At 36.6% G+C, this 19,914-nt stretch overlaps 1 protein-coding gene across 1 annotated transcript in view; it reads right to left on the reverse strand.

Annotated features, from left to right (window-relative positions):
- SLCO5A1 (solute carrier organic anion transporter family member 5A1) overlaps positions 1 to 7,308 on the reverse strand; it is a 164,074-nt gene extending 156,766 nt beyond the window's left edge. The window contains 2 exon segments of the mRNA XM_074278853.1: positions 3,778 to 5,344; positions 7,092 to 7,308. Of these exon segments, the coding sequence (XP_074134954.1) occupies positions 3,778 to 4,789 (1,012 nt within the window). The 5' untranslated portion in view covers positions 4,790 to 5,344; positions 7,092 to 7,308.
- Positions 7,309 to 19,914: the final 12,606 nt, after the last annotated feature.

A 19,914-nucleotide genomic window follows, 5' to 3' on the forward strand; every position in this document is an offset into this window, starting at 1 on the left:
AAATCAAAAGTCACCACAAATAAAATAGATCATTTAATGAAAAAAGCTACTTGCAACCCCCCTAAAGCAATGAAGCAGGGCTGTTGACAGTTTTAAAAGTCAAACTACCAAAAAAAAAGAACAGTCTGCTCCTTTTGTCTGTATTGAATACCCCCTTGTTTTTTCTAGATGTCCCATCTTTTTATGTGATGAAATTTCACACCTAGAAAGAAGGAAGAACTATTCAGAATCTTTTCTCAGGTTCATCTTCCCACTAATCATCATTCTACTTAGAATGTTACATATGAAAAACATGAATTCCATACAATGTGTCTCCTTCTACCAGATGCTGGCACCCTGGGTATAAAGCCCCAGTGACCATTACCATTAGTTATAACTCTGTGACCAATGTTAACTTTGGCTATGTTAATAATCATAAGGAACCACAGGAACAATGAATCAATTTTATTGATTATTATTGAGAGATGGAAAGGAACAGATTTGTTCTTTTGCAGATTTCTCATCCTAAGTATGTCTCAAACTCAAAATTATCTCAACAATGTGGTTCAAAGTAGTTGTTTCTCATTATTAATTCAGACCAAGCTACCAATGTTGTTTTACAAAAGCACAGAAACCAAGCTGTATCACTTTATGCTGTTCTTCTAATTGTCTCCAAATATTTCTTCTGTCTATTCACTCTTTGCCTACTCTCCTTTCAGCTCCCTAGAGAGGATTGTGTACTAATTCTCAGGGGGCACTAAACTGAGAATCTTCAGGTTTCATATATTATTTTTTTAGGAACTCATTTTATTTTTAGAAGAGAAACATATTAATAAGTTAATATCAGGAATTTATTCAAATAATAAATTTGAGAGCATTCCCCAGATCAGTAAACATAATACTAATTTGTATATCTCCAATCCATTATAATGAACTAATTCAGAATAACCACTCTGAATAATTGTAAAAATTTTTTAGTCATCAAAAATACTTTTTTTCCATTATATCATATTAAAACAAGAAAGCATGTTTTAGACAAAACTTAAAGAGGAATTGAAAAACATAAGGAGTTGGGATTAACTCTTAGGTGGAGAACTTACTGAGACTACTACAATACCTTTTTCAGTAAAAGTTCCCTTGTAAAATACTTTTAAGGTGACATTTACTATCTTCTGCATTAAAAAAAAAACTGTCCCAAATTTGCTCTCAACTTTTCTGTTTAGTTAGGAATTTACCTTCTCTCTGGTCTTTATTTTCCTCTGCTTCCTCATATACTTTATCGATCTTGTCCTTTTTTTCTCTTTTGGCCTCTGTTTTCCTATAATGGTGAAGTCATTTCTTTTCCCCAAAAGCATCACTTCCTCTTTCCCCATTTGAAAATATAAAAATTAATACTGACCTAGATGGATCTTCTTAATTCCAAATTGCTTTTTAATTCCAAAACATGATCAGTTCAAGTATTTAGTAGTAAAAATTCTACATCTTATCTGTAATTACCCATTTTCTCTAAAAGGACTTTCATGTATGAAGATAGATATTTTAAAAGACCAAGATTAATCAGCAATCTCTGAGTCTTTCCTGGAATTCAGATTGCCTTCAACTACTAAAATCTCTATCTACTTTTGAATTTTCACTGAAGGAGCCCTTAAAATTGCTTTTAAAGGGCTTGGAGGATGATTGTATTTCTGATTAAGGCCTTTCCATCATTACAAAAGTTTTATCCCCTTCTGCATTCAGCCTTACAGCTCAGCTGCATATTCAAACATGTGTTTCAGTTTCTTTATATTTTGTGTGCTTAGGAATCTCAGTTCCTATAGGTTTCTTAAAGATAACTAATACAAAAAGCCTCAATCCCAAATTCCCCCAAATGTCTCAAAAAAGAAAAAAAAAAAAAAAACACAACAACACTGATTTTCCTCCTTTTAGGTGAATCTTTCCATGATCCAAATTTTGAAAAAGTGTATAAAGATTTTTTTACACCCTGGGGTCTGGAAAAATCAACAACACTAGGTCTAAATCTCTGAAATTTTATATAAGCATTCATATTTTAAGATTTACAATTTATCAATAACTCAAAGATTTCATGATATTTTCATCACCAAAATAAGCCTGTGAGGTAGTTGGTACTAATATTATCATTATTATTCTCATTTTACAAGACAGGAAACTAAGACTCAGGAATAACTTGCCTGTGGTTATACATCTAGTAAGAAGTTGTGATTTGAGCCCAAATCACATTGATTTCAGGCCTAGTACTTTTTCCAAGTACTTGTTCCCTAGAGATTAAAACTTCATGTTAGTTTTTTTAGGATACTTGTAAATAACAAATTTTGCCAATACTTCTCTTTCTGTATCTTTTAGAGAGTTGTTATTTACTTTTCCTGCTGTTTGGGAGAGAAAAAGTTAGTTCTCTGCCTCAAAGGGCTCTAACATTTTGATATTGATATATTTTCTCAGGTGTCATAAAGGAGGTTCATTGATGCCAGTTCCCCTGATGTAATTTAAATTATTGCCAAGGGAATGTTTGAAAAACTGGGTTTTTTTCCCCTGTGTTATAAGAACAGTTTGAGACAAGGAGACAAGTGAAACGGTTCTGTACTGCTTACTTACTATTACCCAGATCTTATCTCCAAGAATGAAAATAAAAACTAGGAATCTTTTCTCTAACATGATTAAACAACCTCCACATCTTACCCATGGAAAATTCTAGCAATAATTATCTATGTTCTGGGGAAAGATTATATGATCTGATTGCATCTGCATGTTTCTTAGTAGCCTGTGAAACTTCCAAAATCCTGGATTTTTCATACACATAAATAAATAACTAAATTTAATGAGTACTCTAAAGTGTTAAGAACTTCTAAAAATAATATCCTGATTTGGTCCCTCCATAAAGGGTAACAGTGAAAAGAAGTAAAGGCTTCAGTAGAAAAACTTCTGACGTATTCACTTCCTCAACTACTCTTACCAAATCTTCAAATACAGGACTCAATTCTGAAGTGGACTGCTAAAGTTATCCTGTCAAGGAGAAATCAGGCTTCCACTTGCACTAGTTGCCAAGGTTCACACCATTCTTAAAGTAATATCACCTCATATATTCCTCTCTGCTCTCAGAAAAAAAAAAAAAAAGAGTAGGGGTGAATTTAGCAGTTACAGCTAAATATTAACATCCAAAAGCCACTTCTTGGCAAAACTATAGTGTAATTTGGTAGTCATAAAATTAACTTTTTTAATCCAATGTAAGTTAATGAACTTGATGTCATTCAAGAATTTTTCCCCAGAGGCACAAGTAAAATAAATTATAAGATATATATGAATACAGATGCCTACAATTCAGTAAATTTTCAATGCAACTAATTTTTGTTTATCCTTGCAATGACGGTGAGGGATAAAATAAAAGCAACAAATAATCTAAAATTTAGCTCACTGCTACGCTCCCACACACCCCCTTAGATCAGTTGTTTTGTAGCATAATTGACTGATCTAAGTTTTTAGAACAATGGAAAATAATAACCAAGGACCATAATCTGGAGAAAAAAATCAACATCTTCATTATGATCTTCACTCATATCAAAAGTCATCTATGATTGGAGAATGAAAAAAAAATGAATTGGAAACTTATTCACTGTACCCTGGATGACAACCATCATTCCAAAATAACTTGCTGAAAACAGCCCCAGTGCAGCAAAAAAAGGATGTGAAACCATCGCTAAGTCAGGTAGTCTGGAAAAAGGTGGCTTTTTGGTCATTCATTGGTTTTGAGGATGGATGTTGTAAAAGACCACAAGAATGCCTTACCTAGGTACAACGATGCATTTTCTTTCTTGACATTGTCATCTAAGTAGGTTGGTCCCAAGGTATAAATAGGAGTGGAGCCCATACCAATGAGAACCTGTGCACCAATGAATAAAGCTACATAGAGCGAGTGATCGTTACCACCAGCGTCCTTCCAACAGGCCGATGACTCCAAAAGATCTCTGGCACTGCTGTTGCTATTCAAACATAAACCCTCGTTGGAAACGGAGGAGTTCATTTCTTGAATCTGGTACGGTGGAGAGATGAAATGAGGTAAAGAAAACAGGGCAGCCCCCACTGCAATGAAGAGTCCACCCACTGCTAGCCACAGAGGCCGCCTGCCCCGGCCTCCAAAGTAACTGATGAAAACCACTACAACAAGGCTCCCAATGTCAAAACAGCTGACCAGCAGCCCGGACTCGGAACTTTTCAAGCTGTAGCGCCTCTCGATGGTGGTGATGACACTGCTGAGGTACCCTGAAACCATCAACGACTGGATAAAGGTCAGGAAGCACATGCAAACCAAAAAGCAACGAGAGTCCGTCAAAACCACGTGGAGGCATCTTCTACAGTGCAGGGTTGCCAGGGTGGAGGAAACCGACAGGTCTTGGGTGGAGGAAACTGACAAGCTTTTGCCGAGGGCGACCACGTGGTTACAGTCTAAGGTCCCCACCATCCCAGAAGAAGTGGAAGGGGTGCGGGAAAATACAGTTCGGGAAGAGGCTGAGCAGCTGGTCCCCAGCTGAACCGGAACCGGGTCTATGCATCGCCTCACCTCAGTGCCCCCTGAGAAACCGTAAAAGCCCGATTTGGGCCTCCTTAAAGAGCTATGCCTTTTATCTGCCCTCCGGGGGCTGGGGTCCCGCCTGCCAAGGAAGCTCAGAATTGGCAAGCTCTTGGACCTACGGGTCTCATATTTGCCCTCTTCCAGGGCATTGGAGACTGCTGTTCCCTCCTTCTGCTCTCCCACCTGAAGCTTCATTGCCCCCGCGCCCTCGCCCTCGGGCGCAGCCATGGCAAGTCTAATTCAGATTAAGTTAGTGACTGACCCCACACAAGGACCCTGCTGAAGCTCTTCAGCCACCCTGCACAAGGCGCCAAAGTCGGGCCCATGCGGGAGCGCTGTGGGACCGGGACTGGGGACCCTGAGCAGCGGGGCAGATCATAGTAACTAGCAGACGGAAGCCAAATGCATCCCGGGTTCAGAGGGAGCCCGACAGGCTCCAGGCCGCATGCCCCCAGCTGTCCTCCAATGAGCCCTGACTGAATACCACCTCTTGTCAGCAGCTCGCAGGGGGCGCCTTGCCTGCCCCGGGTGCATCCCCTCCCTCTCTCACTCTCCAAACGTAACCAGCAGGATCCCTCCGGCCCCCAGTGCCGGTTATGCAGAGGTGCAAAGTGCTAGGACAGTGCTGGGGGACTGGATGGACCCGTGGCTTGGCTGAGGGTGAACAAGACTCTCTCGGGTAGTTTGCATCCCTCGTCCGCCTTCCTTTCCTGTGAAGCTGTGGAAGGGGAGCTCGTCCTCACTGCCTCGGCTTCCAAAACCCCGAGAGGAAAAACTTCCAACCTGAAAGGCATACAGAGAGAAAGAGAAATGAAAGGTCAGAGGAGCCAGCAGCTTTTGTCCGCCTTCCCAGGGCACTGACTGGACCAACCGCACCAGTGATGGGACAGGATCAATGCTGTGGGACGAAAACCTGCAGGAAGAAGGGGAGAGTGCTGTCGGGCTCAATGTTTAGACTCGGAAACAATAAGAGCCAGGCGGCAGAGATCCTCTCTCATTGTCTACCAGAGCAGCCGTCCCTGGTCCTGCCCCGCCCCCTCACCCCTTTGGCAATGGGCAGCACATCTGTTTTAACATGTTAATAATTATTAATCTGTCAGCTATGACTCAGAAGCAGCTTCCTTTTATTTGGGGGGAACTAATTGTAACCTTTCCTACTCCTACTGCATTTCCCAAAATAGAAAATATCCATTAGAACAAAGGAAAGTTAACAGAGAGAAGATTCTGTTCACTTCTCTTAAAAAAAAAAAAAAAAAAAAAACCAACTAGTATGTAAGAATGTACATATACTTGTGCAAACCCACGTGTACGCTACTGAATACATGTCCGTTTAATTCATCAAACTGAGAAACCCTTTTATTTAAAGCCAAAAGCCGTACCAAAGGTCAGCATGCCCGCGCCTTTATTTCCAATACTAAAAATAAACTCCACGGAAAGAAATATTCAATTACAATTATCAAGGGCATTCAAGGCTGCATCCCATACTGAGCCTGTCTCTGGGGGCACAGTGCCACTAGAAACTGAACATCTTAAGAGCAGGAATTCTCCATGCTGACGAAGGAGGGGGTAATGTCAAGAAACAAAGAAATAGCGGTAGGGGAAGCCTGTTGTAGATTGAACCACTCTCTCTACCTAAAATAGTTCCAAACATACACTTGCAACATACACACAACTATATAAGATGAGCGCTGGCACAGTAAGTACAGAAGAAGCTTCATAATTACACAAAGTGAACGCACAGACTGTACGCCAGTGGCGTGTGCATGCGTACACACACAAACACACACTTAACATATAGAGATGGATGAATGGCTGCAAAACAAACAACATACACATTACTAGCTTGAAATCAGCAGGACTGAACTGAGTGGGAGTGCTCTCTGTAAATCCTCATAACCAGCTCTCAAACTGCACATTAGTCCTCGGGTCACAGACATACGTGCAGCCAAAGCGAGAGTCCTGGGTGGGGGGAGGAGTGGGGGAGGGGATTAGGGAGGGGAGCACTTCACTCAGCTCCACTATAATCCTGATGTCCCTGCTCTGCCTTTGTGCTGCTGGATTTTAAATAAATAAATAACCCTGTGGGGAGGTGGCTGAGATGGAGAAACTCCTAGATCCGTCTCGCCACAGCCACTTTGTTCCTCCACCGGACTCCAGCTCACTTCCTCTCACAGGATTGCAGCGTAAAGGTCCTAGAGCCTCACAAAGCCGGGTTTCCCCTACCCAAGCTCCCGCAAGAGCTGTGTGTGCTCTCGGGGAATCCCACCGGCTGCAGAAGCCCCGATCTGGGGAATCCCAGCAAACTCCCATCCAGGCAGGGTGAATGTCAGCCACAAGAATGATACAGGAAAGATCGTTAGCGCAGGTTTAAGAGAACTACATCCACCGGACAGGGGAGCCGGGGGGAGGTCCTAGGGGAGAGGATGCTAGTGAGCAGGTGTGATATTCAATAGAGCCGCCCAGGGAGAAAAGGAACAGCAAAAGGAGAGAAAGGTAATACTGCTAAGGAACACAATCAACAGCTACTCACTCGTGTGTCTGTCTGCCTGAAAATGGGACACCGAGATGGGGAAGGGAAAGGTGGAGGCGTAGGAGATGGGTGCTGTTTAGAGAGGTTGCCTCTTGCTTCAGTCCTGGCGCCGGTAAATCAGTGAACGAGACTATGCGTGACTCCAGCTGAACTCTTCCTCCACCTCCTGAGTGTCACCTAACACTCTCCTCCCCTCTAAACACATGTACACAAAAAGACTGAGAGCAGCAGCAGCAGAGGGCGCAGGCGCACACCAGAGTCCTAAATGAACTCTTAGAATAGCTGGAGGGGAACGAATTCCTCCTGTTCTGAAGCATGTGGTGACTATGAGAAGAGGAATAGCTCGCCATTCCCCCCCTTCCTTTCCCCCCCTCCCCCCGTCTACCGAGGGGGAAAAAACAAAGAGATGTTTTTTAAAAGTTCCTTAAAAAAAAATCCTGGGAGTCTGGGAATGTAAGTATTCTTATCCCCATTTTACAGATGAGGTGTGCAGTGACTAATAGCATCATACATCAAGAGATGGAAGGGGTTTCAGAAGTCAGCTAATCCAAACCCTTAATTTTCCAGATGAAAGTAAGGTCTAAGATCATAGAGGGAGTGTCAGAACTTGAAACCACGGCTTGTGGCTTCAAAACTGGTATTCCAGAGTCAAAGCCCAGATTTAATCCCCAGATATGATTCCAAATTCAATTCTCTTTTTACTAAATTATGATGTGTTTCTTTTGTATGGTATGTACCCATAGCTGTAATAGGGGAGGGGGGAGCTAGGGGAAACAAAATGGAAAAGAGCACTGAAAGAGAGAGTAAATGATAGGTTATCATTACATATAGAATGTCTTCTTAAAAGTTTTATTAGAATGGCCCTGATGGAAACATTGAGGAAAGTCTGCTACAATTTAAAATGAACGTTAAAAATAATTTTCATCCACAGTGATACATAGAAGTATACCTGTTTCTATTCATCTATGCATTACTGAGTTATTTTAAAATTTGGAACTTCAGAGTTCACTTTTTTAGATTTTTAAAAATGTAGTAAAAATTGAATATGAAGTTGTACTGACCAGAAAGTGATTCACATTTGGAAAGGTCCTATTATTCTATTCTATTATTCTATTATGAGTTTGCATTTAGTTAAATAAAACGAATTAGTTAAATAAAAACAAATTTGAGTACTTCAACCATATCTCATTTGCTGCAATATTTGTATAGGAAAGTAAACCAAATTATCAAATTGTTCTTAATTTCATACCATCAACAATTTTACAGATGAACAGCTTCCAAGTTGTTCCTTCCACGTAGAAATAGACACTTTTGTATATTTCACAGTATCACAGATCTCAAACAGAAAGGGGCCTTAGAAGCCATAGAGTCTGATCCTTTTGTTTTACAGATAAGGAAACTGAGGCACAGAGAAGTGCCCTTTTTCAGGGTCACATAGCTAAAAAATCTGCATCAGAATTTGCACTTAGGTTTTGAGTCCATCTTCAGTGTCCTATTGACTACTTAACAATTTTCTAGCTCTAAGTTTCTCAGAGTAATCAATGTGTCTCTATACTATCATGTCACCTGCAGAAGGGCATGATAGAAAAGTTCTCTATAGCAATTAACAAGGTGAGGAAGAAGGAAAGATGCTAAACCTGAAGCAGGACTCTGATCTCACAGCCTTGAGAAATCTCTTTTCCAATAGCTATTTGGAAACCCCCTTCAGTCTTCGTCTAATCCATCAGATCCCTATTCCTCAAGAAAGTGATTTATTTTGTTGCATAATTATTTTCCAATGGCCTTTTCCCTAGCAATCAGTGTTTTTCTATCTTTATTAAGCAGATATTTGTCCATACTTTTTTTTAATAGAAAATAAACCTTTGGGGCAACTAGATGACTCAGTAGATAGAGCATTGACCCTGAAGTCAGAAGGACCTGAGTCCAAATGTCATTTCAGATACTTAATACTTACTAGCTGTGTGACCCTGGGCAATTCACTTAATCCCAATTGCCTAGCAAAAAGGAAAAAAATAAAAAAAAAACCTTCTCCCACTAGTTTTTACTGGCTCTAAGAAAAAAAAATTATCCACTCAACTATCTTCCAATAATACCTTGGAATATTAACAGATAAAATAGGCAGTCAAGTGAAGGTATAATGGTGAACATTTTAAAACACTATTTTAAAAAATACACACACTTTCAATGTCAGAAAATTTCACTATACATATCATTTAGATATTTATTGTGTGTTATCAAGTTACATAATTTACAATAAACCTCAGGGGAAAAAATCATGATAGAGACAAATTTTAAGTCCTGCATGAGACCCAAAGAAGTTTTGATTTTTCACACTGCTTTCTTACACCTTCTCTTCAGCACCTAATACCAAAAAATAATATTGTAAATTCATTTATACATGAGTTCATGTTACCCAGGGATATTTTATTTTAATTAAGAAATTAATCTCTAATGTTAGAATTTCAAATATTATTATATCTGAATAACAGAACTATATTTGAAAAGAATCTTCTTTCAGTCATACCATATTACAAGCAGGGCTTCTCCTGGATCCCTATTTTGCTATAATATATCCACATTTACTAAGCCGTTGGTTTAGTAAATAATATAACTATATCTATATAGTAACCTAATGACTACTACTGACTTATGATGATTTATGTGGAGACAAATGATACTATTAGAAAGGCTCTATAAGCATTATTAAGGATTATGAAGACTTGAGATATAAAATCAAAACATTAAGGGCACAAGTGGTATTTTCATCACTGTTGCAGATTGAAGAAAAAGACTTTAGAAGGGAAAGTACAATTTCAGAAGCAAACAGCTGCTTAAAATGATATCTGAAAGCCAGTTTTGTATTCCTGGAACCCAGCTTAAACTAGAGATAATAGAAGTCTCTTATAATTATTGTTATAATATGTATTTGCCTGGACTTTTGAAAATCTAAACAAACTATATTAAAAAAAAAAAAAGAATAGGGTAGGAGAAAACTGGATCCTTATATACAACTACTTACAAAAGAGAATAGCTACAATGTAAGAAAAATAGTAACACTATAGATGCCCAGTGGGCAGCTAGGTGGTGCAGTGGATAGAGCACTAGCCCTGAAGTCAGGAGGACCTGAGTTCAAATATTACCTCAGACACTTAATATTTCCTAGCTGTGTGACCCTGGGCAAGTCACTTAACCCCAATTGCCTCAGCAAAAAAACCCCACAAAAACAAAAACAAAAATATAGATGCCCAGAAATTCATAGAAGAAAAAAAGTACAGAAAGGAATCAGAAATAAAAAATATGATTTTACATGTTTGTTTGTTTGTTAGAAATGCACAAAATAAAGTATTGAGAATAAGATGAACTAAAGATCATGATCCAAGGATACAAATGACCTCTAAGGTTTCACTAAGACTTGTATAACAAGACTTTAGACTGGAAAATGACCTTCACAAGAATCATCTCAAAAAAAATAAATGAAAAGGATTGTAGAGTAGCATTTATATTATGACTATACATTTATATGAGGAATTCCAAAGGGGTAAATCATGATTTGGAGCACTTAAGCAAAGATAACAGGATACAGAAAGAGAAGGGATGTTATCAGTGTTTATTATAAAATACCTTGACAGAAAGAATCAATATATGAGAAATTTGGGAAACAGATTAAAATTTGAGCACAAAAACATTATATAGTAATGATGAGGAGTAGACTTAAATTATATGGACATCTGCTAAAGTCTCTGTTTACCAAAAGTAGATCAACTAAATTTTTGGCTTATTTTAATTACAATTTCATCTTTCTAAAGATAGAGGAATCAATCAGGAAAACTGTTATTCTGGATTTAATTCTCACCAAAGAACTGTTTGAAGAAGGAATGATGGGAGAGGCTAGAGAAAGTGACAACTCCATCTTTACAATCATCTTTATAAAAACCCAAAGGACATGTAAGATAATGTCCAGCTTTTCTTGATCAGACATTCTAAAGGGCTTGAGAAAAGCAAGCAACATATCATGGTATAGAATTCTACAAGGGATTGCTCTCAAAAAAGGGGAAGGGAAAACTAGAAAATATAGATGATATATTTTTTTAAATATATCAATAGAAATTAATTTTTTTTAAAGAAGAAAAATGGGAGAGCAAGACGTGGTTCTAGACTCAGCATTTAGGAACCTAAATTTTTGTAGTGAACAGGAACAGGTGCCAACTGATAGCTATCATATCCTACCCAGCTTCAGGTAATAGATCATCTCTTTGAGAGAGAATAGTCTTAGACTATGTTCCCAGAGGAAGAGAAAAATTCAGAAGTAAGCAGCAGTTGTGAGGTTTAGACTCCAGGAGGAATCTCAGTTCCAGCTTCCAGCCCAATCAGAAGCTTATAAAGGAATAACCAGGGCAAAAAGCACACTCCAAAGGGAAACTTACAAGTCTATCACTCTGAATCAACAGAGCTTTCTAGATGGCTTGCTTATTGCTAGATTGGCTTCTACTAATGGGACAAGCCCAGAGGCAGCTTGTTCGGACTCAAGCTCAAATCAAGAGATTACCAAACTCAGACCATGTAAGCAGCAATTGGATTTATTTTGGAAGAACTGAGAGCTTATAGGTCCCTTCATGAGCTATCCCCAGAGATCATGGAATAATTTAATACTCAGTACCCCCCCCCAAAAAAAAATCAACAGCAGAACTAGCTTCAATCTTTAATCCAGAATTGTGAAGAACAAGGACCTATCATAAAATTTGAAGCAAGGAAGTAGGTTGGAAGAATGAACAAATATAAAAAAGAATCTCACCATAAAAAACTGTTATGATGAAAGGGACACTCAAGACACAAACCCAGAAGAACAATAACTTGAAATGTTTATAAACAATGCTTCAAACAATGGAATCTGGGCACAAACTCAACTTTAGAATTCCTTGAAGAAATGGAAAAGGAGTGTTTTTAGTTTAATTAACTTTTGTTAATACATTAATTTTTAAATTTTTAAAATTAAAATGAGAGATAATGGGTTGCATTTTAGTTTAATTAACTTTTGTTAATACATTAATTTTTAAATTTTTAAAATTAAAATGAGAGATAATGGGTTGAATGCAAAAGAAATGAGATGTATGGAAAATCGGAAAGGAAATCAACAGTTCACACAAAAGGTACAAAACTTTGCCAGAGCAAGAAACTTCCTGGAAATTAGAATAGACTGAATAGAAGAAAATGACTGCATAAGATAACAAGAAATATTTTTAAAATAAAGAAAACTGAAAAATGTAGAAAAAAGTACATCATAGTAAAAATAACTGGTCTGGAAAACAAATTGAGAAAAAATTAAGAATTGTTGAAAGCCACAATCCTTAAGAAGAACCTAAATTCATATAAAAGAAATCCATAGAAGATAACTGCCCAGAGCTCTTAAAACTAGAAGGCAGAGTGAAATAGAAAGAAACCACTAGTCACCATTTGAAAGAAACTCCAAAATGAAAATTCCCACCCATGCTATATCCAAAATTCAGAGCCTTTGTTAGGTCAAAAAAAAATATTACAAACAACCAGAAAGAAAGATTTCAAGTACTTCAGAGTCACATTAAGGATCACACATGATTTAGAAGCTACCACTATAAAGATACCAAGAATTTGGAAAATGATATTCTAGAAGGCACTTTGGCTTATAACCAAAAATAACTTGGCCAGGAAAAAAATTAGTATAATCCTACAAGGAGAAAATGGATTTTTAAAGAAATAGAGAACTTCTAAATATTCCTGATGAAAAGACCAAAACATCATATTTAAAGTACAAATATACAAGTCAAGAGAAACATAAAAAGGTAAATATGAATGAACAATGACAAAGAACTAAACAAGAACAAACTGCTTACATCCTAATTTAAGGAGACAACATATGTGTCCTTTCTAAACTCTACGATCATCAAAGGTAATAAAGAGACTCTAATTGAATGAAAGACCTAAGAGTGATTCTATTATACAATGAGGATCTTAGAAGAAGATTTTAAAAACAGGACTATACTGGAGGGAAAAAGGGAAAGAAAGGTTCAAGAAAATTATTTCACAATCTTATGGTGCAAAGTAGAAGTCTATACAAGTAAGGAAGAAGGGGTGAGGAGAGGAGCTGGCACTTGAACTTCTCACTCTTATTTAAATTGGTAAAAGGAAAAAAGAATACACACAAACACACACAATTGGAGAAGGGAATGGACTCACAGAAATGTCACTCAACAGGGAAATCAGAGGAAAAGGAAAGAAGGCAGAAGGGGTAAATAGATGGAGTTTGGATTAAAGTAGGGATTAGTCCAAAGCAAAACAAATTCTTGGGATGTACAAGAATATTTATAGATCTTTTGTAGTGGCAAAAAAATTGGAAACTGAGGAGGTGCTCATCAATTGGGGAATGGAAAGTTATATTATAAAAATTTGATGGAATATAATTGTACTATAGGAAATTATCAAGATGGTTTCAGAGAAATTTGGAAAGACTTGTATAAACTGATACAGAGTATCATGAGCAGTAAATTTATATAATGTAAAGACAACCAGCATTGAAAGACTTAAGAATTCTGATTAGTATAGCAGCCCATCAGGATTCCAGAGGACTAATGATGAAGCATGCTGCCCATTTCCTAACAGAGAAATTGGGTTATTCAAAGTACAGAAAGAAACATTTTATTCTTAGACTCAGCCAATGTAGAAATTTGCTTTCCTTGATTCCACATGTTTGCAACAAAAATTATATTTTTCTTTTTGTCATAGTTTGGGGGTACTATGAGAAGACATTTTTATTGATTAAAAAATAAAATGTAAAAAGAGAAGATGAAAACAAGGTCAAGGGAATGAAGAATGAAGAATAGCAGCTTATTGAAATATATGCTTAATGATAAGAATAGTTTTTCTTTTTGTATTTGTATCCCCAGTACCTAAAATAGTATCTATATATAAGCGCTTTTAAAAAATGCTTTTTGGCTTTGATTAGATTGAATGGAAGATAAATTCTAAAACAGGGCATGCTTCTAGAAGGATACTACTACTAGCATAGTTAAAGTTCATCATAAGCTGGGACTAGTATGGAATGCTAAGAACTACAATGGATCAAAGAAGGGATAGGACCACCATTGGTAGATCAGGGAGAGACAGTAAATTCAAGATAATGATAGTCACCAACAGAGAATTCAATTTTTTTTTTTGGCTAAGGAGGGTAGTCTTTGGCTAAAATGGATAGAACAAAAATGGCCAATAAGGAGTTGAAACCCAAGATAAATCACAAGATACATGTCACTGCCTTTGATGAAATTATTCCTAGAAAAGTCAAATCCTAGGGTACTGACAGAATTGGAAAATTTGATTACTGAACCATCATCATTGGTATTTGAAAAATCTTTAAGGATGGGAGAATGTCATTGGAATAGAGAAGGGCTTTCTCACCTTATAATGTAATTGTGTTAGAGGAGCAACATAGCAAAAAACAAAAGAACATTATTATTGATTACACTCATTCACATTTTGGTATTGTGGAAGAAGCACTAGATTTAGAGTAAAAGAACCTAGGTTCAAATCCCAGCTCTTCTATTTAATTACTGCATAATCTTAGGCAAATCATTTGCCTTCACTAAATCCTTAGTTTCTTCATCTGTGAAAGGTTAGATTATTATGACTTCTATTGTCCCTTATGGTTTTAAATCCTATGAGTTTGTCAGCCCTGAAAGGAGATAACTTCTTGGGAAAAAAAAAAAAAAGATCTATATCATAGAATAACTAACTACATAGGATCATAGATTTCAAACTGGAAAGGATTTCAGGTCATCTAATTCAACTCTCTTATTTTAAATATGAGTAAATTGATACCCAGAGAAGTTGTGACTTCAACCAAGGTAACAAAGGTAAAAAGTGATAAAAGAAGGATTTGAATTACTATTGTAGGTTAAAATTGGCTTTAATGTTACTATAGATACAGAACTTTTCATTGTAAATCTGTAGTGATACAATTCTAAAAGGGAGGGAAAGGAAGAAAAAAGGGGGAAAAAGAAAAAGAAAAAGAAAAAACCAATTCACATGATTTTATAATATATTTAAAAGGAATTACAAGTTGTACAAAAAATTTTTGCAGTTTCATGTACAATCATTTCTCATATTATGTTATGGAAATTCATGTTTTCTTCCATTAATTAAAAATAAAATGATTTTTTAAAAAAATTACCCCAAGGTAATTTTGGGGAGACATCTAGGTGGTTCAGTGGTTGATACTCAACAAAGTGGGTGATTCTGGGCAAGGCATTTAATGCCAATTGCCTTACCCCCAAATTTTTTTAATATTTTAAATAATTTTGGATGTTTTAGGTTAGGGGAAAAGATGGGATACCTTAGAGGGGAGTCATCAAAAACAATAAGGGAAGTGAACACAGATGGTAATCTAGGCCAAGGAAGGAATGATCAGTGTCACTATGCTCAATATATCTCTGTATTATAAACAGGTTGAGAGCACTGTAGGTTTTCCTCAGACAGGAAACAGGAACTTAGTGTGGGAACTAAGACAAGGGTGAGAAGTCTAAAACAGAATCTAATTTAATTCCCTGTGTGACTATAGGCAAGTCAAATCCTCTTTCTATGTTTCAGTATCCTCATCTGCAAAGTAAAGTAGAATTGGACTAGATAAATGATGCTTATGGTACAAGGTTAGAAAACTTGGGAATTTGTTTTTCTCGAAGGAGACAGATATGTTGCTGGGTGTTGAAAGATGCTAATATGGTACAGACGAGATTGGGGAGGGAGATAGGTGATAGCACTTAGTATCAAATAGAGACATCATATGCTCAGTCAAAGGGCTTCTTAAACTTTTTCCACTCATGACCCTTTTCACCCAGGAAATTTTTGTATCCAGTTATACAAATCTATAAAATTGGTATACAAATCAAACATTTACTGATAATAAATCATAATTTTGTGAACCCCCATTTAATTTGATGACCTCAGATGGGATGGAGAACATAATTTAAGAAGCTTTGGTTTATAGCGTTAAGTGAAGAAGTTGAGCTTTGGTTCAGCATAGGGGATGCTTTATTGACGGACTAGGGAATATGCCTCAGGCACAGCAAGGAGGAAAAAGAGGACTAACTAAAAGTGAAAGGAGCCATAGAAAAAGCCATAGAAATCACTGGGAGGAGAAAAGAAAACTTGAAAAGGTCAGCAGAAATTAGCCTACATCCCAGAGGAGACATCTCTGAGGACCCTATGGCAAGAATTTCCACATCCAAGGGGCTAAGAAATAGGACAAGATCAAGAGTGACAGGAAAACGATGGAATAGAAGTACAGCAACACCTCAGATCAGTGGTGAAGTCCCAGGACTCCACAACTAGGAAACAGGTTCTGGAAAAGCCTGAGAATTCTGCCAGATCTAGCACAGTGAATCCAGTCCAACTCTGCCTTGGGCTAATGGCTTAATTAGACTGACCTGGTATTCATTCCAGACTAGGTTAAGTCAAAGAATTGGAATGCTGGAGAGAAGAAGCTCCTACTATGCTTTATTAATACCTCATTGCCTTCAAGCTATGTAGAAAGGAAACATCATAACACTCATACATACCACCAGAGCAGGAAGTGGGAATTTTTTTCTGCCTTTGGCAAGAGAAGCATACCTGGCACATAGTTGCCGGGAAGAAGCATGTCCTAGGACATGAGATTTCCATGTTGCAGAGGGAGCAGCTGCTGCTGGAGAGTTTCCAGTTCAGTATGGTTGGATAAGAGGTCACCCAAAGGGAGGAAGCAAATGTTTCTACTGACACAAAGGGACAAAGTCCCAGTTTACCCTTCCCTAGTTATGACTCTGCACACCACTATTGCTCTTACTCAACTATAGATATAGAAATGTTTTGGAAAGGAAAGCAGCAATAGTCATCTGACTAGACTAAGAAGGCTACTTTCTCTTGTTAAAACATTTGGAACATCTCAATTTAAAACTATTCTCTCCACCTTAGAAGGGAGCAGTACATACCTACCCCATAATGACCAACATATTTCATGCAGATTAGAATGTAGATGGGATAGTTTTACCTCCAACCAATAGAGGAAATCCAAAAGTAAATTGTAGAGACAAATTTGAATAGATATTTAAAGTATAAAATTCATGCTAAAATATAAACTGAATACTCATCAAATTTGCAGATGAAAAATCTGGGAGATATCCCTGACACACTGGATGATTAAGTCAGGAGCAAAAGGATTTTGACATGCTAGAGCATTAAGTTGAATTTAATAAGCTGAAATTTAGTACATCTGCCTACAAAAATAATCAACTTCATATGTACAAAATTAAAGAGTTGTAGTTGTCCTGGAAAAGATCTAGAGGATTTGTGGACTACACGAATAATATGAGTCAGTAGTGGGATGTGATAGCCAAAAAAATTATTGTACTACAGGCTGCATTAAGAGAGGTATAGCTTCTATGAATATGGAGGAGGGGGTGCCAATTGTACTCTAGCCTGTTAAAACCACATTTAAAGTGTTATCTTCAGTTCTGGGAAGTCACTGTTTTTTAATAAGGTGGAGAATATCTAGAGAAGGATAACTAGGATAGGAATGGCCTTGAGTTCAGATCATAGTAGGATCAGTACAAGAAAATGGACAAGTTAAACCTTAAAAAGAAATAACTTGAGGGGTCATGACAGCAGTCTTTAAATATCTGAAAGATTATCACATAGTGGAAAGGTTAGATTTGTTCTCTTTGGCCCCAGAGGGTCCTGCTACTTACCTTTTTTTTTTTCTTTTCTTTTTGAATTAAGGTCAATGAACGGAAATTGCAAATAAGCCAATTTAGGCTTCTCCATAAAAAAAAATCATTTTTAAAAATTTCCTAACAATTTAAGCTGGCCAAAGCTGAAATAGTTCCTTCTTCCACTCCTATGATACCCTTTCCTTAGAAAAGATCTTCAAGCAGAGGCTGATCATTTATTAGGTATATTATGTATGGATTCTTTTCACAAAAGGATTGAACTTGATGGCCATGAGGTCTTTTTCAGCCATCAAATGATGTGATTCTGTGATTGGCAGTCTACCAGACTTTTATCTGAAACCTTTCCAGTTTCAGAAAAATTGCTAATTCTTTCACTTCTCTTGTTACAGATTTTGAGAATATAGGGATGCCTCCAGACCATGAGGAAGAATTGAAATCAGGCATCAGTGGAAGACATTCCAAAATGCTAGTTAATTTTTTGTCTTTAAATAGACGAAGTATCATCTACTATTCCAATGAGGATAGACATAATGATTTTATTTAGTTAGTATTTAAACCAATACAATGTACAAATTACATAATGACTAAAGTATATGCATAAGCAAATATAATTTGAACATACTATGTCTTCAAGTAAAATATAATTAAGGCAGTAATCACTAATTTGAAAAAAAAATTAATATAAGCATGTCTTGCTATTTAAAATATTTACATAAAATTTTAAAATAAAAATTTGTAAATATCAAATATATAAAGCAAATATAATAATAAATGATAGAAAAGTCACTAAAAGCTCTTTAATATAGTTACACCCTGATTCCTTATGTTTTTATCTATTCTTATTAAATCACCAAATTGCCTTATTCTAGTAATAGGTTCCACATAAATGTCTCTATCTAATGGCATCATGAACCCTTTCTTTGGATATTAATTAACAGTACCACAACCCCAATTTCAAACTGGGCATCTTGGGCTCATTACTAAAATCAATCAGGATCTACCAACACCCTCAAACAATGAATCATTTCTGAAACATTTTTGAGCCAAATGTTTGACCAATGATTGATATTTAGATTTTTTGCCAACTATGGTATTCCCAAAAGTTTTCAAAGGAAACTAGCATCTATGATTATGGTTGGCAAAGTCTTGGTCTAAAATCATTAAGTCCAACCAAACCATTTTTTCTAAAGCAGTAAAATAGGTGATTGACATGTATCTCAGTGATATCAGACATTCTGATGGTCTTCATTAACCAGTCTAATAACAAATTATATCTCTGGGTTATTGTATATATAAACAGTGATGTCATTGGTGCAATATATGATATCCATACCTATAGGAATTTATCACAGAACCAAAGAATCATACACCACTTTAAAAAAAAAAAACATGAAATAATCTTGCTAAATGGCATATTTTGCTAAATTGAGCAAAACAAAAATATCCTCACCTTAGAAGAAATAGAAGCCAACATAGGTCGAGCAAATATAATAAAGATGACAATACTATCTAAACTAATCTATTTATTTAATACTATACCAATCAGACTCCCCCCAAAAATTTTAATGACCTAGAAAAAATAACAAAATTATCTGGAAGAACAAAATATCAAGACTTTCAAGGGAAGTAATTAAAAAAAAACACATGAAGGTGGTCTAGCTATAACAGATTTAAAACCATTTGGTATTGGCTAAGAAATAGACTCATTGATCAGTGGAATAGGTTAGGTTCACAAGACAAAATAGTTAATAACTTTAATAATCTAGAGTTTGACAAACCCAAAGACCCCAGCTTTGGGTATAAGAATTCACTGTTTGACAAAAACTGCTGGGAAAATTGGAAATTAGTATGGCAGAAACTAGGCACTGACCCACACTTAACACCGTACATCTATTTAGGTCAAAATGGGTTCATGATCTAGGCATAAAGAATAGCATTATAAATAAATTAGAAAAACATAGGATAGTTTACCTCTCAGGCCTGTGGAGAAGGAAATAATTTGTGACCAAAGAAGAACTATAGATCATTATTTGATCACAAAATAGAAAATTTTGATTAAAAAAAATTGAAAACGTTTTTGTACAAGCAAAACTAAT

This window comes from Sminthopsis crassicaudata, chromosome 1 (genome assembly GCF_048593235.1).
Source record: "Sminthopsis crassicaudata isolate SCR6 chromosome 1, ASM4859323v1, whole genome shotgun sequence".
Classification (NCBI taxonomy): Eukaryota; Metazoa; Chordata; class Mammalia; order Dasyuromorphia; family Dasyuridae; genus Sminthopsis; species Sminthopsis crassicaudata.